We start from the raw sequence: 24,060 nt of genomic DNA, 5'->3' as shown, positions 1-24,060 counted from the left end.
GGACAGGGCAAGGAGACAAATCAAGAGTAGGTGTTAATTTTGATAAATAGTAACATAGGGGGTTATTTGTAATCTCTTAAGGAGCTAATGTGTGAGCATGATAATGATATCATTGTTGCATACTGTCTGGGTTTACCCAGTGGATAAGAATGATATACAACAGGCCTTTGGAGACTTTTTCCAGATTTGGTGTATTATAAGTGGTCATGGGAGAAACAAAAAATACAAATTCTTTATTTTTGACTGGGTTAGGAGATCTGGGGTGGTATTTGTACTACTATTTTAAATTTGGCCACAGCATCTGGGAACTTTCCTCCTCTTTTTGATAGGTGCCATGGGATCTTTTATATCCACCTAGGTAAATAAGGCTTCCATTTAACATGTCATCCAAAGGATGGCACCCAGGAGTGCAAACATTACATAGACGAAGAAACTGGGATGCCTTGAAAAAGCAGCAACAGAGGAAGTGTGAAAATCTAAAGAACAAAATTCAGAGATTTTTGAAAGTTATAAAAAGAAACACATGAGAAAGAAAGAGATCCGATGGGATGCAGTATTTATGGAAAGTAGAAAGCAAAACTTATTCTTTCAGCTTTTCCTGGTTAGGTTTCACCACAGTGGATCACCGATCCGCTCATGATTAGCTGTGGAGTTTTACGGTGTTGAATTGCCAGCCCGGCGCCCAACTTTCCATGGAAGGCACACACGCATGCACTCACGCCTAGGGCCAGTTTAGAGTATCCAATCCATCTACAGCATGTCTTTGGGATGTGGGAGGAAACCGGAGCACCCGGAGGAAACCCATGTGACCCCAGGGAGGACATGTAGACTCCACACAGAAGACACCCCAGCCGAAGAGCGAACTGGAGAACCTCTTGCTGTGAGGCGACAATGCTAACTGCTGCACCACCATGGCCACCCAAAGTAGAAAGCAAAACTAATCAGTAGAAAAAGCGGCACCAAAGATATTAATATGGGCAGAGGCACCCAGATATGAAAATTTTACAATACCAAAAAATAAGAAAAGAAAGGGGAAAAGTAGAAAAGATCAGTAATGGAGACGTTAAAGAAATAGAGACTGAAGTTATGGATTACCAGTGTACGTCTCATCATGATGTAACAGTGAGTCCCTAAACCGAAGAGAAGCAGGTGGAATGGGAGGCATTGGAAAACTTGTTACATGATGACCAGAAGTCTTCAGCAGGAAACCAATGTAAAAGATCAGTTGAAGTTGCCGTGACAACTCTGACGCGGGCAGTGTTGTTCTCTTATAAAGGAGCAGCAGATGATGCAGGATTCATCTGAAGAGCATGTCACAGAAATATTTTAGATCTTTCTGTAGAATGCCTAGAGACAACTGATAGCAAAGAATGTGCTCTTAGTTTAAAAGAAATTTATTCAAGGGCAGTGCCTGCTTGATTTATTACAGATGGCTAGATCAATAACATACATTACAGAAAGTAAATAAGACCCAAAATGTTAGAAGTCTGATGAAACAGATGAACACAAAATTAAGACTATTAAGAGAAATGTATGATATAACAGAAGTGCATAGGATATATTATTGTGCAGCTAAATTAATAACGGATAGTCTTGCCACAAAACCAGAGCAATAAGGCAAAGGAAGGGAAGAAATAAAATGACACCATGGAAGCATCAAATAGAGAACGCTATAAATTTTATTGTATTTTTACATTTGTTTACCGGGAAAGTCGGACTGGTTGTGAGCCCATTTTCAGCAGAAGCACGAGGAGAAAACCTCCACAAACAAGAGACAAAATAGTAAAGACAAGTTGGACGATTTATATAAAAATCTTATAGCAGAGTCAAATTTTGCAGTGTATACAAGCATAGTGGCAAGCAGGAATGTTATAATTTCTATATGTATTGTGCTTAAACTGCATCATTTCATCAAGTAGAAGGTTCAAAGTACAGTGAGATATGTTATAAGGTAAGAACTAAAGCTAAAGATTTATAAGGTAAAAAAAAAAGTACACAGTCTAGAAGAAGGTATCGTCTATAAGAGCTAGTACATTTGTTGTAATCGGTACTATAGCTATATTTGAAATTAAATTATATGGCTTGTGATTGAATTTGTTTAGATAGTAGTTAGAGGGTATATAATCAGGAAGACAGTGAAGTCAGAAGGGTTAACATTCATAGTGTGTATAGAAGTATTTTAGGGAAAAGTTATGTTTTATCCTGGACAGTTATACGAGCAAAGCCACTTGTTCTTTGAGCATTTTTTAAAGTGAGCGATACTAGCTAAAGCTCTTAATTCTAGAGGTAGGAAGTTCCAGATTTTGGCTACATAACTAGAGTAAAGAGCATCACCTATAAAGTAGTTAAGACAAGGATTGTCACTGTTAGAAGAGTAAATAATAGGGAGTAGATCAACAAAATGCCTGGATGGATGTAGTAAAAGCAATACACAGTATCAAAACAGACCAGGATCTGTCATACAGTATTGCAGAAGATATGTAGATAAATATAAAGGAAAAGTACAAAAATAAATGATTTACTGATGACCCACACCAAAAAGAAATGCACATTTGGAAAAAATGTATGAAGGCCATGTGGAACATAACAAATATGCTGAATAGCTAGAAAATTTAAAGGAAGCAGTAAGGAGTTCAAATGCAGAGAATAAGAAATGAGATGAAATAATGGCCAGAGAAATTGAAACAAAATTAGGAAAAGCTCCTAACTGGAAAACTCTAGGCCAAGGTGATTTAGCCCTGAATAACAATTACTTTTATGGGCATCTCAAACAGGCACCAACCTGATTAAGAACAGGAAAAATTATGCTCCTTATTAAGAGTGAACCTGTAAGCCATCCTAAAAACTGTAGACCAATAACTTGCCTTTGATGTACAAACTATATACTGGAATTGATGCAGACAGTTTACAGTCACAAGACTCAATCATGGCAGTAGAAAAAGAGTAATAAAAGAAAGACAAATACAACAACGGATCATTTATTGCTAATTAAAGCCATAATAGAGAAGTGTAAAAATGTGAAGAATCTAAGTATGGCATGGATAGATTATAAAAAATGCATTTGACAGCATCCAAAATCCAAGGATAGTGTGTTTACATTTGTACAAGATATATACTACATTGATCGGTCATATTACAGTGACTTTGAGACAATGGCAAACCACTCTACAGCTAAGCCTTGACAAAGGGCAAATTATTATCCCAAGGATAAAAATTCAAAGGGGAGTATGCCAGGGCGATTCTTTGTCACCACTGCTGTTTTGTCTTGCCCTTAACCCATTAAGCTGTTTACTTAACAGATTAGACCATGGTTACAATTTGGCTTCCAGAATACAACCTTGTTTAAAGACTTCTCATCTTCTTTTTGTGGATGACTTAAAACTGCATAGTTCATCAGATGAGGAACTGAAAGTACAGCAACTTTCTCACATGCTATTAAGAATGTCATTTGGTCTTGATAAATGTGCAAAAGCAACATTTAAAGGAGGAAATTTCATTACCAAGAAAATATTAATCTGGGACAGGAATGCGATATAAAGGAACTTGAGTAGGAGGGAATGAGTAGAAATTTGGGAACTGGAGTGGCAATAAAACATGAACAAATGTGAAAAAAACTCAAGTAATGAATACATCAGAAGACTAAAACTAACATTGCAAACAGCCTTGACATCTAGGAATAAAGTCCAAGCTATAACTCAAGTTGCTTTTCCAGTTCTAACTCACAATTTTGGGTTGATTGACTGGACCCAAACAGTATTGGATCAGATGGACAGGAAAACTAGAAAAATGGTTTATGCTTAGCAAATGGATGTATAAAAATCTGTGTATACTAAGATTATATATTCCTCATTCTGCAGGAGATGTGGGCCTCCTCGAAACTGATTACTTCATTACATGTAAAGATCTGTAGTCGTGGGACTGTGTACATGTCTGCTGACCTCATTGGATCCGATCAGATGACTTCCCTGCTTTGTTTTGCAGAAGCATATCGATGTCAAGAGGAAATGGAAATTTAAAGCAGAAGTAGATAAAAATCATACCGCAATCAGAGGAGAAGGGAAGGAGCATGGAAAAGGCATAAATATAGTGGAAAGTACAGAGATATCGAACAACCTCATGTTCAGGGTTTGACACTGAATAGTTAAGGAGAGGTGAATTGAAACCAGTTAATGAAAGATTTATAATGGCAGCCAAGGATAGTGGACTATGCATGTTGGTTTACAAAGTCCATTAAACGTGTAGTAGAAACAGACCAATGCAGGTTCTCCTTAGGGAATGTGAAAACACTACAGTATTGAAGCAGTTGAGAAGCTTTAAAAACCTTAACCACAAAGCATTGTAGAGAATGATGTTTACATTACATGAGATCACCCATTACAAACGGTTCAAAACAGAGATGCGAGAAAGCAAGATATAATAGTCCAGAAAAAAAGACAAAAGTAGCATTGATCATTAAAATTGCTACACCCAATGTTTCCAATGTCATATGTACAGCGAGAGACTGTCATGAAATATCAGGATTTTTGGGCAGAAATGTGAAAGGAGGATACCCAGACAGTTCAAATAGTAGTAGAAGCAACATGTCTTACAAATAATTTACACTCTTATTTAGATATGCTTAGCAATACCATGTTACTTAGTATGAAATTACAGGAGCCATTTCTAGGCACATTGCAGGTGCTGCAAATAGAACTTGGCTAACATCAAAGACTAAAACCATACTAATTTCATGACTTTTTGTCATACCCTGACTTATGAGTGATGTCCATTCCCATTATTGTATTAGAAACCCAAAAGAGTTACAGAAATTAAACTGTGATTATGGACTCAAATCCTAATTTATAGGGTCATTAAAGATTAATATTTTCTCAGAATGGGAACCACAAATTACATGTATATGCATCTGACTGGAATCTTTATAGACTTATATTTAGTGTTGAGCATTCTCCTATATGTTGAAGTGGATATCTGTTGAAATGTCGAACTCCAGTGAAGATTCACCTTAGGGTGGATAATTTTTGCAGTGACAGTTGTATAACGGCAGAGGAATGCACAGTCTACCTGCAGATTCAATGTTCAGTTACATATTTGTATGCAAAATGACAGAATCTGCCAGTTTGGCAGTATAATCTTGCAAGTATAATCTGCTCGAGTGAGAAAGGTTCTTCCTCTGGATGGAGAGGTAGCCTATATTGTAATGATAATTTGGCGTGCTGTTAATCCTAACACCTCTTTGACTTCCTTCTTAGTCATTCCATGCTCAAGGTTAATGTTTCAGCCGTTTAGTTTTGAAGTGGTTGCATAATTTGTTCAGCATTTTTGCCCACCTTTTGTGGAATCCTCCTCCACGCAGCATGAATTGCATGGTTGACAGGCCTCATTGTTTGAATTAGCTGTTTTAGTGACCCTGAAGTTCACCACAGCTGTACACTATGGAATAAGATTGTGTTTCACCAAGACACAACCCTTGTTTAAAGAAATTGCACGTATTAAGTACAACTTTTTTAAAAAAAAAAAATTCTGATTAAACTCTTTTGCTTCATGTCTGACTTTATGCATCTTCTACTTTTAGGTTTTATTGATTGATTTAGACCTCGGCAGTCAAAACATCCGGGACAAACCACTTATTGATCTATATAAAACACCAGAGAAGAAGGATGCTCATCTGAAATCCGCTGGGCAGGTAGTTAACAGTAAACAAAAAACTGAGGATTAACTTTAACTTTTTCTTACAAACTGTGTGTATAACAAGTATGTAATAGATACCTACTAGAGATTGCTGCAGACAAAAGTATCCAGACTTGTATTTGTACAGCATAGTGTAGCTCTCCTCCTTTTTGGTGGGAACTATTGCATATTAAACTGGGATCAGTGCAGTTTCAAATCAGCCACACAGATTCCCCACAAGTGAAGCCAAAGAAAGTCTTAACTAGCATAACGCAAGTTACACTCCAGAATGGTTTAAAGCTTTTCCAGCAACTGATCAACTAGCAAGGATTAGAAACTAGCCAGATAAGATTGACAACTTAGGTATCTAAACCCCAGCAAGGCAGAGGAGAAGATCCTCTTTGCCACAAGTTTTAAACTTTGGCAGATGAGAAGATAATTAGATGCTGTGATCTCTAGATACTTTGTTGCATTGAAAAGATAACATTGGAGCCTGTACTAGGACTGTGCTGTAGAGAGGATGACCTATAGTGTCCTGTGTCTCCCGCCCCCTGGAAAGACACTTAGATGTTTGTGGGGAGGGGGTAGCCAACAAACAGTTATATGGCACTCTTCGTAGCACATACGTTTCATAAAAAGATTGGCATCTGATGAGATGCTGTAGGGAGGAAGATTTCTGCCCTTAGCTTGACTCTAGGATAAATGTCTACAAATCTGCTTACTCAAGTTAGTGGCAAAGAAAATTCCTCTCAACTTCTAATTAAACAGGCTTGTGTATACCCAACCTGTGTGGTTAAGAGGGTGTAGCACACAAGTGCAAGATCTCAAAGGCCCTGCAGCTTGGCCTTTCATTTGTATCGGGCCATGTTTCCCAAGTATGTTCCCAATTCAACCCCCACACACACACACACACACACACACCTTTTGGGATGAGGTCACAAATGTATGGGAAATGGGAGACCATCTTAGGAACAGACTTGCATCTAAGAAAAGTTATCTTGTCTGCACTTTACTTCACCCTTGGACATTGCTGTGACAAAGACCTGGGACTACAAATTCCTGTGAGTGGTTTCACTTGTTGCCATTTTCTGAGCATTGAGGTGGGCGAGGAGTCTTTCCACCTATATCTTTTGGCAGTACTGGTATTTACAGAAGTGTTTCACATCATATTTAGTTTCAGTACAGGATGTTCTTCATGTTTCACTGTTGCAGTCATTACATTTGGGTTATCTGCTTGCAGTAGCCCTCATGTCTGCCTGATTAACAAAGTCTTGGGTCCTGCATCGGTTGCTGTCCCTTCTTCCATAACGTCTGGTCATCAGGGATATAAAACATGCAGCCAACGCCATTACATCAGTCTTTCTTGCCATGCGGTGCCCGAAGCAGAAGCAGTTTGCAAGTGCCGGCTGGCTGTCTCCTGAAGTTTTCATTTTTGAGTTTCAGAACTGAAGCCTTCAACTAAAGCTAAGTACCCCGTTGGGGAAACTTTTTCTTGCTCCTTTTCTGATGTCAGTAAAAGTTAATAATTGCATTACTTGTGGAAAGCAAATACCTCACAAAGATTTTCATTCGTGCTGTATTCCTTGCCTAGGCCCTGACCACGATGCACCTTGCTGACGGTTTTGTGCTTTATTTAATCAGATCACTATCCGTAGTCAGTATATTTTCGCCTCTAAATATTTCGGTTCTCAGTTTAATTATCCAGAAATGTCGTTGGTTATCCATCCGACTACCGGGATTCCAAAAAAAATGCAAAGATAAAGACAGAGACAGGCCGCCGAGGTCAAAAGCTGCAGACAACGCATTTCCTAAGCCATTTGCCAGTTTGCTGGTACTCAGTGAGGCGCTCTCGCAGCCCCTGATACTGCTACTTCTGACTCGCAAGCCTCTACTGAGACCCATTCAGAGTCTGGTATGCCACCAGATGCTTCAACTGTGGAACTTGCAGATATCTCTACCTTGGATGGATACTGAGCCGCTGTGCAGGCACCGGCTTCTGAGGGTGTATTCAGGCCTATGGGCTTGCATATTAAACCGACACCTCCTTCATTTAGGCCAAAACCTCGAACCATGACGCCCAGGCCGCATGCTCAGGCCTCTATGCCTAAAAAACAAATTATAAGAATGGCTGAAGATCTTATAACACTAATCAGGGGAAGCCAACCTCCCCTTTCTAAGAGACCTAGGACTGAAGTTGTTTATGAATCTTCTGACCAGGATTCTAATTTTTCTGATTCTTCTGATGATCTGGATTTGCCCTTATCTACTTATGAGGATTCTGATGCAGAGGACTCTATTCCTTCTGCTTTACCTCCAGAGGATTTTTCTTTTGGTGAGACCTTACATACTCTGCGAGCATTTCCACTGGGAAAGCCAGGATTTTTCTGATTCAAAAAAGAGGCTTAGGGATTTCTTACTCCTGCCTCAGTATAGGCCTTTAGCTATACCTCCTGTACTAGATATTGTTGATGCCTTTTCAGAATCTAGTTTGGCCCCTGATTCTTTGCCTCCTGCTCCCAGAAAACCTGACAGATATTACAGGGTTCCTGATTCACACAAGTTCCTTTTTAAAAATCCTATTGCAGACCAGAGACTATTTCACAGGGACCCATGGGCATTAAGGCTTCTACTGCTAAAAATCCTACCCCCTCTGATAGAGACTCCAGGGCGCTGGATAGATGGGGTAAGAAGGTTTACACTTCTGCAACCTTGGCCGTTGGGGCTTTAAACTGCCAGTTTCATATGTTAAAGTATCAAAAACATGTTATTGGATTGCTTAAACAGAAAATGATGATTCCTGACTCTGCTGAAAATAAAGAATTACAGGATTTAATGCATTCTGCTGAACAGGTTGGAAAACATACTTTGCAATGTGGATTTGATTCATTAGAAGCCTCTTGCAGGGCTGCTGTTACTGGGTCTGTGCTCAGAAGGCATGCTTGGCTTAAGGAGCAATCTTTGCCTGATCATGTTAAAGCTAAATTGTTGGATGCTCCCTTAAATCAGGACTGCCTGTTTGGCAATAAGGCTGAGGAAGTTCTTATAAAGATGGAAGATGAAGCTAAATCTATGCAAGCTGTTAAAGATTTCTTACAATTTCAGCCTCCTAGATTTAGTAGGCACTGACCCTCTGAAAATTGGTCCTTTCCAGACCCTTCCAGGTCTTCTCAAGCCAAACCCAGACACAGCAGAAACCCCAGGTTTCAGTCGTAAGGGGGACACAAGACTAAGCAGTGGGGGGTTTCCACACCCAAATCTGGTAGTAGTAAGACTCCCCCTATGGAAAACTGTCTCAATGACTTGCTTTTAAAACTTCCAAGCACTTCCCAACTGGATGCTCCTTTAGGCGGAAAGATTGGTCTACAGGCCAAAAACTGGGAACTCCTTACCCGGGACAAATGGGTTTTAAATATAGTGTCCCAAGGATACAGATTTCACTTCCACACGTTACCAGCACCAAGCAGGTGGCCAGATCTGCCCCCAAATAAGTGGGCAGAGGGCCATAATCAAGTACTCTCTAACATGGGGACTATTCAGTTGGTACCAGAAGAGGAAAAGGGACAAGGTTTCTATTCAAGACTTTTCCTGGTACCCAGAAAAGGCAATACATGGCATCCTATCCTGGACCTTTCTACTCTAAACACCTTTCTGGTGATTCCAAAATTCAAAATGCTGACTCTTCAACTGCTTGCTATGCTAGGCAAAGATACATGGTTGGCAACACTAGACTTAAAAGAAGCATTCCTGCACATCCCTATCAGGGAGTCTTGCAGAAGATACCTATGCTTCAAAGCAGGCTACATGCACTATCAGTTCTCTGCACTGCCCTTTGGCTTGTCTACTGCTCCCAGGGTATTCACAAAGTGCCCAGCTCCAGTCATTGCATTTTTCAGGCAAAGAAGTATTCAAATATACCCATACCTGGATGATTGTGTAATTCAGGCAGAAAGCCGGGACATTCTTTTGAACCATCTGGCCTTTGTTCAAAGGGTACTGACTTGTCTGGGGTTCACCATAAACAAAAAGAAATCACACATGGTACCCTGTCAACAAATTATATTCCTGGGAGCAAGCTTGAATACAACTTCCCAGATGGCTTTTTTCATGCCGGAGAAACTGGTTCATTTGACAACTTGCTTCAAACAAGTGGCCACAAAATCCCAGCTATCTGCAAGGCAAATGCTGCAAGCCTTGGGGTTCATGGCCTCCTGCATTCTTCTAATTCCATATGCAAGGCTGCATATGAGGAAACTACAATGGTATCTCAAAAGCCTATGGTGTCAACATTCACAGGATCTAGAAGCAAGGATTCCCATCATACCTTGCCTACGCCTCGAGTTCCCTTGGTCGGCAGAGGCCTGCCACCAAAACAGGGGACTACCAGTCACATTACCCCCTGCCACCCAAATCTTAACAGGCGCATCAGACTATGCATGGGGGACTCACCTGGCAGGGAAGTGCATTCAGGGCAAATGGGACCAAAGTCAAATGCACCTGCACATAAATCAAAAGGAAATGTTAGCCGTCTAGAATGCTCTGACAGCCTTCAAGGACCACATTCTTCCAGAACAACTAATGGTAAAGATGGACAACACCACTGTCGTGGTACACAAGTGGGGGGGGTGCACATTCTTACCCCCTCTGCAGACTAGCCATGGCATTGTGGAACACAGCCTTGAACTACCAAGTGAATCCACAAGCTCAATTCCTGCCAGGAAAACTAAATACCCTGGCAGACGGACTAAGAAGAAACCTCATGGACCACACGAGTGGAAACTGAACTAAGGATTTTCAACATGTTGACAAGCAAATGGGGGAGCCCAGTTATTGCCAGATATTGGACAGATTTTGCACAAGGATTCCCCACAAGCTAGCTTGGAAAGTGGATAATCGGTTTATGCCTTTCCTACTCTGCTCTCCAAGGTACTACTAAAGATCAAACGGGACAAGTCAAGGATGATTTTAATTGCACCAGACTGGCCTCGCCAACACTGGTACCCTCTCTTGCGTAGTGTGTTAAACTTGGCTCCATGGCACCTGCCTCAAACTCCTTCTCTGTTGTCTCAGCAGGAGAACCAAATTCTGCACCCTCAGCTGCAAACCCTGAACCTAGCAGCCTGGCTGATTACCTAATCTCTCCTTTACCATCCCTCTGTCAATCAGTGATGGATATCATTTTAGAGGCAAGGAGGCCTAGTACTAGAAAATCTTATGCTGCAAAATGGAAAAGATTTTGTGCCTGGAACCAGTCTCAAGGAAGGAACGCAGCAGTGCCCAATTTACCTCAGATTCTACAATACTTGACTGAGATGCTTTATAAGGGCTTGTCCTTTTCCTCCATCAAAATTCATGCCTCAGCCATTTCAGCACAGAACCTCCAGTCTTCTCTCACCCACTGCTCAAGCAGTTCCTCAGAAGGGGCCAAAACTTTAAGGCCACCAAGAGAGCCCCAACTCCAGCCTGGGATCTTAACTTTGTCTTGGAGAAACTCACTCTTCCTCCTTTTGAGCCAGCTGCTACCGCAGATCTAAGATTTCTTTCCTGGAAAACAGCTTTCCTTTTAGCAATCACTTCTGCAAGAAAGGTATCTAAATTACAGGCCCTTATGGCAGTGGAACCTTTCATCATCTTTCATGCGAACAGGGTGTCCCTCAGAACCAATCCCTCCTTCATGCCCAAGTTGGTATCCAGTGTGGCTCTTAATCAGTCCCACAGAACAAAGGGGAACTGATACTGCACTCCTTAGATGTGCACAGACAACTTAGATTCTACTTGGACAGGACTAAACCTCAAAGGAAATCTGAACAACTGCTGGTGGCATTTGCTGCAAGGACAGAGGGAAAAAAAGCTATTTCAAAACAAACCATTTCAAAATGGATAGGCCACTGCATTACTTTCTGCTATAAGCACCATGGAAAACCTATCCCACAGAGCATCAGACCCCATTCAACCAGGGCTGCATCTACCTCTACAGCCTTTCTCAGGGGCGTCTCTCCTAGGGACATCCTAGAAGCTGCTACCTGGAGTTCTGTACATACTTTCACCAAGCATTATCATTTGCCAATTTTCTCTAAATCCAGAGCTGGTGTTACCACTGCAGTCTTGCAGGGCCTTATATCTGGTTTTAATTCTATTTAAATTCATCCTCCCAACCTTAGCTTTCAGAATCTACCCAAATATAATGACTGCAACAGTGAAACATGAACATAGTACAGTTGTGTACACTTACCATAAATGTAGATGTTAGAGTGTATTCACTGTTGCAGTCCTGGTTACCCTCCCTCCAGCCCCCTTTCTTCTTTTGGCTATACCTTTCCTCTCACTTACTATGCTCAAAAGCTTTTTGGTGTATTTGCCTTTTTTGTTGGCGGTATATCCTTGTATTTATAGATTTAATTGCTTCCCATTAGGGGGGCACCTGACATCCGGGGCAAGAAAAACTGATGTAATGGCGTTGGCTGCGTGTTTTATACCCCTGACGACCTGATGTCATGAAAGAAGGGACAGCAGCCAACGCAGGACCCAAGACTTTGTTAATCAGGCCGACTGAGGGCTACTGGAAGCGGATAACCCAAATGTAATGACTGCAACAGTGAATACACTTGAACATCTACATTTATGGTAAGTGTACACAACTGTACTTTCTGGTTCATGACTTCTTGACTGCTAATTTCAGTGGCCTAGGTGCTTTAGGCATTAAGCTCAGGAACTTTTCAAGGAAAAAAATCAGGATGGAGAAACTGTTAGTGTAAGAGAACTTGGACCTAATGGCAGCATCAAGGGCTAGGTATACTCTTAGTATGCTGCTTGATACTTTGACATGTACCAGTAGAATGTAAGCTCACTCCACACTACGAGACCTTCCAAGGAATGGAACTGGAGTAGAAAACGGGAGAATCCTAATCAAAGGACCCATCAAGGAGGATGTGTAGTATTAGATCTCTAAATAACCAGAATCTGCCACCTCCTTCAGAATCCGCCACAGGTACAAGTTCCACCTCCTAATTCTGACAGAGGAAAATAAAGCTTTTGTCTCATCTTGGGCAGTATGTCTTGTTCTGAATGGCAGTGTGCATGGTTTATTCCCATGATACTACAGAATTTATTGAAAAGGTCAGAGGGCATGAAGAATGCTTTCTGGCATGCTGTTGTCTGGAAGCCACACCAGGATAAGGATCAATATTTCATCACTTTTGCAGTAGCCTAAACTTATATGGGTTATATCCTGCCTTGGATCTAACAGCTTGACAACTTCCAGACCTTAATGGCACCTTTCACACTCCCAGAATAGTGGACGCTCAAGCAGAGATAGGAGAATACCATCAATGTGGGTGGCAAGCCCATCAAAGCTTTCCTGCCACCAAAGAACACTCCTCTTGCGGGCTTTTAAGGATTGGTGCTTGGCTAGCCTTTCTCCATCACTGAGCAGATAAGTGGAAGAAAACTTTCCAGATTTTTTTCAGGTCTAATCCAGTACTTTTAAAACCACAGTTTTTTTTAGTTATGTTTTACATTGAATTGTCTTGTGACAGTCACAAAAACAATCCGCTGAAGTATTGTGGGTTTTTTCCTATTTGTGGAAACTTTTGATCTAATGATGTCAGTTTTCATTCTACCCTCAACTGTTGGGTTTGGATCGGACCCTCTGATCCGACTCTATTGTTACTAAAGCTCATGGCCACCAAAAAGCTCTTGAGCTCCTCTTACCTGTAATGCATGAACTCCTAACACACCTCAGATCTCGTTTGGTGCTTTTCGCAAAAAGACGTGGTCAGCCTGAGTTCTCGAGCTTGCATTGAAATAAGTGATCTAAAGTAGTTAACTTCATTTGATCATCAGCTTGTGGGTTTCGGATCCAATATGGATCCGAGCCAGCAGCTTTCCAAGCTAAGATCCGAGCTCCAAGCTCCTCCCCTTTACCCATACTACACTGCAGCCTCCTTCAAACCCTCAGATCTCATTTGCCGCGGCTTTGTCAAGACGTGATCTCTGAGTTCCAAGCAGGTAGAGTAGGGTTTTTCCTTCTTTAACTGTGCAAAAGTCAGTTTAGTGTGCGTGGGTAGTGTTTACCTTCCCTTTCTTCCTCTCCTCGGGTTTCCGTTCAAAATAAAATAGTAAAACTGTTTTTTTAGTTATTGTCGGCCTCCCTTTCCTGCCTTTGCTGTGTGTTTAGTTAGGGCTTTAGTTAGCCTTTTTGTTGTGGGGGTTGAGATGTCAGACCCTCAAAAGCAGACTTTCTCCAAATGCACAGTGTGTGGCCATAAGTTGTCCCCTGCTGATGGCCACACTCTGTGCATCGTGTGTTTGGGGGTTCCCCACCTTTCTTCAGGCTGCAAAATTTGTGCAGCCTTTAATCCACGGGCGCTGTGGATCGCAGGGCCAAGTTCATTTTGGGCAGAATCTGCTTCTTCCTCTACGGCCACGGCTGTGGCCGTATCAGCTTCAGGTCCTTCTCCCCTGTTCGGGACTCTCACACTCATTTCTAAACAGGATGACAAAGAGGCCAGGAAGGAGAAGCCTAAGGAGAGAGCGAGAGAGAGAAAAAGATAGAGACAAAGATAGGGGTCATAAGAGACCAGCGGACCCGTCAGATCCCTCAGGTCCTCCTGTTAAAGTGGTCATTACCCTAGACAAGACTCCTAAGCCATCTTTCCGTCTGCTCCGTTTCCCTAGATTTTCTTTGGAGCCAGAGGAGGAGGTTTGGCTTGCTTCAAGGTCGTCCTCGCATCGGCCCTCTCGACTGGTGTCTGTGTACATGTTCATTGTGCATACAGCTGCAGTAATCACATATGGGTTCTCTGCCGTCAGGCGGGTCCTCGGTCGGCCAAATTCCAAAGTCTAGGTCCGGCGTCGGTTGTTGTCGCTTTCTTTCCTGACGTCAGTGCGACAGGGGTATATAAGACACAGCCGACGCCATATTCTTCAGTCTTTTTTGCCGCACGGTGCCCGAATCAGAAGCAGTTCGCAAGTGCCGGTCGGCCAGCTCCTGAATTTACAAAAAATTGGAAACCGAAGTCTTCTTTAAAGCTAAGTACCCGTTGAAACTTTTCTTGCCTCAGACCGATGTCAGACAAAGTTAACAATTGTATTTCTTGTGGGAAGCAAATACCGCATAAGGATTTCCATTCCCTCTGCATACCTTGTTTAGGCCCAGACCACGAAGTCTCGGGCTGTCGCTTTTGCACTACTTTCAATAAACGCACTATTAAGCGTCGGGCGGAGTTCGCCCAACATTATTTTGGTAAAGCCTTTGATTATAAAATATCGTCGGAGACCCCGACTACCGTTTTGTCCAAAAAACGCAAGGACAAGGACCGACACGAGAGGTCCGCGGTCTCCACCGACACCACGCCAAAACCGGCTGCACGTGGTCCGGTTCTCAGTGAGACGCCTATGCAGTCCCTGACTACCGACGACACTTCCTTGGCGGTACCGCAGGTGCCTCGGCCCTTATTCAGACTTCAACCACCGAAGCCACTGTGAGTGTTGAATCTCCTAATGTGGACAGGTCCACTTCCACCCAGGGTGTCTTTAGACCCTCATCTTCCTTTTCCATTAAGGCCTTTACTAAGTCCAAATCAGCCATGCATCCCAAGAGGCCTGTTGCTCAGGGCCCATCCCCAGGCCCCATGCCTAAAAAGCAGATGCTTAAAATGGCTGAGGATTTAATTACTCTTATCAGGGGTTCCCAACCCCCTCCAGACAAGAGACCCAGAGTGGAAGAAGATTCTCCCTCTTCTGAACAGGGCTCCATTTTTTCAGAACATTCTGATGTAGAGGAACACTCGTACTCCCCTTATGAAGATTCTGATGCAGAACAGTCCATTCCTTCTGTATCTCCCCCAGAGGATTTTTCTTTTGGGGAAACCTTGCACACCTTGAGGGAACACTTCCATTGGGAAGGCCAAGACTTTTCTGATTCCAAGAAAAGGCTTAGGGAATTTCTTTTGTTACCTCAACACAGACCTCTGGCTATACCTCCTGTCTTGGACATACTTGATGATGTTTACTCGGAGGCTTGTCTTAACCCGGATTCCCTGCCTCCGGTCCCAGTCAAACCTGATAGGTACTACAGAGTTCCTAACTCTTCACCAATTTCTTTTCAAAAGCCATAATGCTGACCCTGAAACTATTTCTCAGGGCCCCAAGGGAATGAAGGCCTCTACTGCCAAGAATCCACTACCTTCCGAAAGAGAATCTAGATCCTTAGAAAGGTGGGGAAAAAGGTATACACCTCGGCCACCCTAGCCATGAGGGCCTTAAATTGTCAGTTCCATATGCTTAAATATCAGCAGTTTCTGTTATCACAATTAAGAAATAAAATGCCTCAACCTGAACAACCAGATTTGAAGGAATTGCAGGATATGATGCATAGTGCAGAACAAGTGGGTAAACACACCTTACAATGTGGCTATGATGCCTTAGAGGCCTCAAGTAGAGCTGCTGTTACAGGATCAGTCATTCGTAGACATGCCTGGCTTAGGGAACAAAGCTTGCCTGATCATGTCAAAGCTAAACTACTAGATGCTCCTTTACAAAAGGATGTACTATTTGGTACTAATGCTGAGGAGATACTACGGAAAATGGAAGAAAAAGCTAAATCTATGCAAACTGTCAAGGCTTTTCTACAGGTACAACCACCTCGTTTTAGCAGAAATTGGCCTTCTAAAAACTGGTCCTTTCCAGCCACGGACAAGCCCCAAAGAGATAGATACAGGCGGACAAGGGGCAGAGGACAATCTCAAGGATCATATAGAGGCAGACAATGGCAAACTCCAGCACCAAGAGGTGGCGAAGACAGTACACAACAATACAGAAAACAAACCCAATGACTTCCTCCTTTTCATGCCAAGCAAGTCTCAGCTGGCAGCTCCCTTGGGAGGAAAGCTGGCATTATTTGCAAGAAATTGGCATATTATCACAACAGACAAATGGATCCTGGACATTATAAACAGAGGCTACAGATTTCATTTTCACACTCTTACAAAAATGAGAGGCATGCCAAACCTGCCACACAATCAAAGGGCAGAGGCACAAATACAAATTTCAAAACTCATGGACATGAAAGCTATTCAAGAGGTACCTACTCACGAACAAGGTCAAGGTTTTTATTCCAGACTATTCCTGGTACCAAGGAAAGGAACCGACTGGAGACCCATTTTGGATTTATCCATCCTAAATACATTTCTACTCGTACCAAAATTCAAGATGCTCACATTACAGCAGCTTCTTCCCATGCTGGGCAAGGAGTTTTGGCTGGTAACATTGGACCTCAAGGAGGCATACCTGCATGTCCCAATCAGACAAAGCTGCAGAAGATACCTCAGATTTCTTGCAGGTTCAATCCACTATCAATTCTCTGCATTGCCCTTTGGCTTATCTACTGCTCCCAGAGTATTCACGAAATGCCTGGCATCAGTAATTGCCTACTGCAGACTTCAAGGGATACAAATTTACCCTTATTTGGACGACTGCCTGATCCAAGCGGACAGCAAGCACATACGTCTGGAACATCTGGTTTATGCAACACAGTTACTGAATTCTCTGGGATACACAATCAACAAAGAGAAATCCAGGCTAACACCATCTCAGAAAATAACTTTCCTGGGTGCCAACTTGGACACAAATACCCAGATGGCCTACCTTACGCCAGAAAAACAGGGGCAACTAACTCAGTACTTCAAAATACTAGCAAATTGTACCAGGCTTACTGCAAGGAAAATCCTGCAGGCTCTGGGCTTCATGGCATCTTGTATTCTTTTAATCCCCTGTGCAAAGCTGCATATGATTAAACTATAATGGTACCTAAAAAAACCTATGGTCTCAGCACAGCCACAATTTGGAAACAATAATACCAATAATTCCATGTTTGCAAAAGCAATTTCTATGGTGGGCCCAAGCATGTCAAACAAACACAGGTCTCCCATTCTGTAAGCCTCAAGCAAATCAAGTCATCACAACAGACGCCTCAGATTACGCCTGGGGGCGCACATGACAGGCAGGTGCATTCAGGGCAAATGGTCCCAAAAGGAAAAGACCTTCACATCAATTAAAAAGAAATGCTAGCAGTGATAAATGCAATTACAGCATTCAAGGACCTCCTGCATCCAGGGCAATTATTGATAAGAACAGACAACACCACAGTAATGTGGTACATAAACAAGGAGGAACACATTCATACCCCTTGTGCAGACTAGCCATGACACTTTGGAACTTGGCTGTGGAATGGCAAATCGAACTTCAAGCACAGTACTTGCCAGGTTTGGAAAACACACTGGCAGACAATCTAAGCAGAAATATGACAGATCCGCACGAATGGAAGTTGCATCCTCAGGTGTTTACAAAGATAATCCAAGCGTGGGGGAGGCCAGACATAGATCTCTTCGCCCCCCACAGGAATCATCAATTGGAAAAGTTTTGTTCAAGGACCTTTCACCCAAAGGCCTGGAGAGTGGACACCTTCTCATTCAGTTGGACAGCATGGACAGTGTACGCTTACCCACCTCTGCCTCTTCTGCCCAAGGTGCTCTTGAAAGCAAGAGCAGACAGACCGAAGATGATACTGATTGCTCCAGACTGGCCAAGACAGCACTGGTACCCACTCCTGAGGAGCCTAACACATACTCCTCCCTAGCCTCTACCTCTAATGCCTCTTCTGCTGACTCAGCACGGCTACAAAACTCTTCACTGTCAGCTGAAAACACTCAATCTGGCTGCATGGAAAATTCCTTAATACCACAACAGGCCCTACTTCCCAAAGAGGTGCAGGACGTCATTCTGGAGGCCAGAAGGCCATCTACTAGAAAGGCTTACTCCGCAAAATGGAAACGGTTTTGCTCTTGGAATGAGAAAAAAGGCCAGGACCCTAGAAAACTGAATTTGCCTCAGGTATTACAGTATCTAGCTGAGCTGCTGAACAGTGGACTTTCATTTTCCTCCATAAAAATCCATGCCTCAGCCATTTCTGCAGAATTCAACACGGATCCACCGTTATTCTCACCCACTTTTAAGACAGTTCCTCAGAGGGGCTAAGAATATAAGACCACCAAGGAAACAACCAGTGCCAGCCTGGGATCTTAATTACATTCTAGAAAAATTGACATTGCCTCCCTTTGAACCAGCTGCCTCAACAGATTTGCAATATTTGTCCTGGAAAACAGCTTTCCTTCTGGCCATTACCTCCGCTCGTAGGGTTTCGGAACTACAAGCCCTCATGGCTGTGCAGCCCTTTCTCATCTTCCATCAGGACAGGGTTTCCCTTCGAACCAACCCGTCATTTATGCCTAAAGTGGTATCCAGAGTAGCTTTAAATCAAGCCATACACTTACCTACCTTTTACCCCAATCCTCAAAACACAGGGGAAAGGCTGCTACATTCCTTAGACATCCATAGACAGCTACGTTACTATTTGGACAGAACAAAGCCTTTCAGGAAATCAGAACAACTTTTTGTGTCCTATGCTGTAGGAGCTCAAGGGAAGCCTGTTACCAAACAGACAATTTCAAAATGGATAGGCCACTGCATACGATTTTGTTACTCCTATCATGGGAAATCTGTCCCTACAGGCATCAGATCCCACTCCACCAGGGCCACAGCTACCTCTACAGCCTTCCTCAGAGGAGTTCCTACCAAAGATATTTTGGAGGCAGCCACTTGGAGTTCTGTGCATAACTTCACAAAACACTACCACCTGCCTTTATATTCCAAAACTAGAGCAGGCTTTGCCACTGCTGTGTTGCAGGGCATTCTGGCTCATCCCAGTTCCACCTAGTGCCTACCACCCTGTGCGTAGCTTTGGGATTCTACCCATATGTGATTACTGCAGCTGTATGCACGATGAACATAGTACAGTTTTGTACCTACCATAAATGTAGATGTTAGAGTGCTAATACAGCTGCAGCACAGGTTTCCCTCCCCTCCTTCCCATCTTGGTAAAGGACTAGTGGCTAACACCTCCTCATACAACCTAATTTGGGTTATCCTCCTATGGTGTATTTGCTTGCAACTACTGTTTTTTGATTACATTGCATTGCTTGAATATATTTTATATATATATATATATATATATATATATATATATATATATATATATATATAAAATTTATGTATTGCCTTCCTTCTGGGGGCACCTGACATCTGGGGCAAGAAAGACTGAAGAATATGTCTTGTATACCCCTGTCGCACTGACGTCAGGAAAGAAAGCGACAACAACCGACGCCGGACCTAGACTTTGGAATTCGGCCAACCGAGGACCCACCTGACGGCAGAGAACCCATATGTGATTACTGCAGCTGTATTAGCACTCGAACATCTACATTTATGGTAGGTACAAAACTGTACTTTCCTCCAGATTGATAAGCCTCTCGGAGGCTGACATGGACCGGATGATAAGGTTTTTACGGACTCCATTGCAGATGGGAGTGTTGCTGGCTCCCCCTCCCGCCGGAGCAGGGGGTTCAGCTCCGATGTTTGCCCTGATAGCTCCTTCTCTGATCCATCTCCGGGTTTCGGAGTCCCTGGATCCAAGGAGCCTCGGAGTCAGGTGGTCAGTACAAATGGTTCCTCCAACCTCTACGTCGGCCATGCCCTCGAGTTTGTCGGATCCAAGCTCTCGGAGCCGTGATTTGCGCGTTGGATCCAAGGGGGATGAGTATATCATCGGCTCCTTAATGGTCGGAACATACCATTTCTCTGGGTCAGTCTTTTCTGAATTCTGCTCCGATCCCTTCGGATCCGAGGAGCACAGTTAGCTAGTTTCAGAGAAGCCGGTTACCCTTCAGCCTTCGTTATGGAGAGGGTTTTCTCAGGAGGATCGAGACCCCCTCACTCTTTCCTGGGAGTCTGTCCCTGCTCCCTCTCTGCTGAGTGTGTCTTCTGTCATTCAGTCCTTCCAGGGACAGCCTGTGTCTGATACGCCTCAGACTATTCCCCTCGAGGAATATGAAGCAGTTTGTGAGCCCCCCTCCCCCGAGGAGGTCCCTCACAAATGCAAGTGCAAGAGGGAGGCACATGGACTCCCCCGAGTCCCTCACAAAAGATACCGACTTCGAGAAAGGAGAAGGCTCCCCCAGATCACCTCCCGAAGATGTCTCATTCAGAGACATAATGGAAATCCTCCGTCAGAGGGGAGGTTGGTCCACCCAAAAGCCTTCCTCAGATGAGTCTGTGTTCCTTGAGGCATTCGACGCAGACTCATCCACCTCTTGGGTGCCCCCCCGGCTAATCCTCTAGTGGTCCTCATTACCACCAGAGCTTGGAAGGAGCCGGACACTGTAGAACCCATACCTAAATGGCCAGACGAGTTTGAGCCCTCCTACGGACAAGCCTGCATGGAGTAAGGGTTCCCCATTTGATGCCATGGTGGTGGCGGCAGCCACTAAAAAGGAACAGGCGCAGGAGAGTTCCTTGGTCCATCCTCCAGACAAGGAGTCTAGGGCAATGGATTGACTCAGAAAGCGGACGTATGCTTCAGCTACCTTTGCTACATGGACCACATGATCAGACTTCGGCGCGACCTTGTGAAACAGTATGCCGAGTCTTCCCCGGAGTCCATTTTGGCCGAGGATAAATGCTCATTCCCTGCATGTATGGCCACTGACTAGCATGTCCATGCGCTTACTCCCTCATGCCACTGAGGGAGCCGCTAGGGCAGCCGGGTCAGTCATTGTCATGAGGCTCCGGCTTTGCCATTTTTCAGAACCTTTCAAGGTGTCCTTTGCGAATGCCCCTTTTGACGGTTCAACCCTGTTCGGGAAGACTATCCGAGATTCACTAGTCCAGAGTGAGAAGGACGGGAAGATGCTGTCAGCCATCGAGATCCATTTATCTAATCCTCAAAGGTCCTTTTCCAGGAATCAGCGAGGGCAAAAGAAGTTGTGGTTCCGGAAGTTTCAACATTCCCGGGGCACTTTGGACTCCTTTTCCCGTAGAGGGAGACAAGGTGGACGCCGGCCCAGAGGCAGAGGGGGACCAAAGAATCTCTGGTCATGGGAACCATTTTCGAATCGACCCACACAGCAGCCTTGAGGGGTTGCCCGACTGCTCCATTCTGGAGGCAGTCGGGAAGGTGTTTTTTGAAGCACCTAGCTCAATGGGAGTCCATAAAGTGAGACCGCTGGGTGCTTCGGATAATATCCAGAGGTTATTCCATTCCTTTTCTGACCAGTCTCTTACCTCCAAAGCACCTCCCAGACCTTCTTCCCACTCATAGGGAGGTGGCAGCTTTGGAAATAGAAAAGCTGCTAAACAAAAGAGCAATCCAGCCGGCCCCCCAGACCAATCCGGATCAGGCATCTATTCCAGGTTCTTTTTGGTGCCAAAAAAAGATGGGAGACTTGAGGCAGATTCTCAACCTATCCATGTTGGACCTGTCTGTTGCCAAGGAGAAGTTCTGGATGGTCACCTTACAATCCATCCTGCCGTTCTTGCAGGAGGAACACTAGATGTGCTGTGTAGACCTCAAGGATGCGTACTACCACATTATGATGGACAGGCGATCCAGGAGGTTTCTCCGCTTTCGGCATGGAGCCAATCACTACCAGTTCAAGGTCCTACCCTTCGGTCTCACCACAGCCCCCAGGTTGTTTACCAAGGTCATGGCAGTTGTAGCGGCCCACCTGAGGCTTCAGGGCATTCAGGTCTATCCGTACTTGGATGATTGGCTCTTCACGACCCCCTCCAGGCATTGACTTGTTCAAGCCAGAAATTCTTTCCTTCAGCTGTCAGAGTTACTAGGTATCACGATAAACCTTGCAAGGTCCTCTCTTTAGCCTGTTCAGGTTGTGGACTTCATAGGGGCAAGAATAGATTCTCTCCAGGCCAAGGCATTTTTGACTCCAGACAAACTTCGGAACCTGACCCTCCATGTATTGGTACTTTTTCAGGCTTCTTCACCCCCAGCAGAACTAGTTCTGAGGGCCTTAGGGTCCATGGCAGCAGCTATAAATCTGATTCCTTGCTCATGTCTGCACACGAGTGTTACAGTGGACATTACAAGTTCAGTGGTCTCTGTTATACCAGCCCTTAAGTTATCCGATTCCTCTAAGCAAGGTGTGCAAAATTTCCTTCATTTGGTGGCTTCAATCCCAGGATCTTCGAGAAGGATGCCCCTTTATTGCGACCCCGTCCCAAACCACGATGACCACAGATGCCTTTTGTCTAGGGGTGGGATGTTGCTCGGGCAGGACTGTCTAAGGCACGTGGTCCCCGAACGAGACCGTTCTACATATCAGTGTTCTAGAGATGAGGGCAGTCCTTCTAGCATTGCAGGCTCTTCATGCCTCTCTCCCTCTGGGAACGATTGCAATTCAGTCAGACAAACATGTCAGTGGTCTGGTATATCAACAAACAGGGGGGAATCTGGTCCTATCCTCTTTGTCGAGAGGCTATGAGAGTGTGGGAATGGGTGATCACCACCAACCGTTTTCTGATAGCAATGCACATTCCGGGTTGGTCCAACATTTTTGTGGACAAACTGAGCAGGACTATCCTTTTACCCTGCGAGTGGTCTCTGAACCCTTGTGTAGTGGAACAGATCTTCCTCGTGGGGTCAGCCTTGCTGCAATCTCTTCGCATCAGAGTCCAACGCAAAATACAGCAAGTTTTTCTTTGATTCCCCCTTGGGGAGAAGCCCCAGAGATGCTCTTGTCCATGCTTGGCCACCTGGTCATCTTTATGCATATCCCCCGCTACCTCTACTGACAAAATTCTTGTAGAAAGCTCGTTGGTTGGGCAGCAGGATTATCCTCAGCCCCATTCTGGCCTTGTCAAGTTTGGTTCCCTTGCCTACAGTCTCATCTAGTAGCTCCACCATGGATATTAGATCCCATTCCGGATCTCATTTGTCATCCCTTCGGAATTCCTCTCGAATCTGGACAGCCTCAAGATTACTGCTTGATTGCTCCAGTTCCACTTATTGCCAGGACTCCCAGACTCTCTTCTCCTGTCAAGTCCATTCTGGTGGTGGCACACAAGTCCTCCACCCGAAAGGTGTACCATAGTAAATGGAAGCGTTTTTCCATTTTGGCTTCACAGAGAGATTTGGATCCGTTTACCGCCCCATTTCTAGCGGTATTAGAATTTCTGTGTTAGATTTCCCAACAGGGGGCCAGCTCTTCCACTGTTCAGGTTCACTAGCTGCTTCTAGGATTTGTAAGACTTTAATCAAAGGCACCTTTTTGCTGAGACCTCCGATTAAGCATCCTTCCCCTCCTTGGGATTTGACCTTGGTTATTCAAGCCTTAGTTGTGCCTCCGTTCGAACCCACAGCATCAGTTGATTTAAAATTCTTGTTGTGAAAGACAGCCTTCCCTGGTGGTGTCACCTCGGCTAGGAGCGTGTCTGAACTTCAAGCCTTGTGTATGAAACCCCCATACTTAGTTTTTCATAAGGATA

General features: G+C 44.0%; 1 protein-coding gene across 1 annotated transcript in view; it reads left to right on the top strand.

The window, feature by feature from the left end:
- The window catches only part of GTSE1 (G2 and S-phase expressed 1), a 999,478-nt gene that overhangs the window by 716,211 nt on the left and 259,207 nt on the right, over positions 1-24,060 (top strand). The window contains exon 9 of the mRNA XM_044087269.1: positions 5,573-5,683. Coding sequence (XP_043943204.1) covers positions 5,573-5,683 — 111 coding nt within the window. The remainder of the gene's footprint in view (positions 1-5,572; positions 5,684-24,060) is intronic.

This window comes from Protopterus annectens, chromosome 11.part0 (genome assembly GCF_019279795.1).
Source record: "Protopterus annectens isolate FY-2018-M chromosome 11.part0, PAN1.0, whole genome shotgun sequence".
Lineage (NCBI taxonomy): Eukaryota > Metazoa > Chordata > Ceratodontiformes > Protopteridae > Protopterus > Protopterus annectens.
The sequence above is the reverse complement of the archived record's forward strand: the minus strand, read 5'-3'. Positions and strand labels throughout refer to the sequence as shown.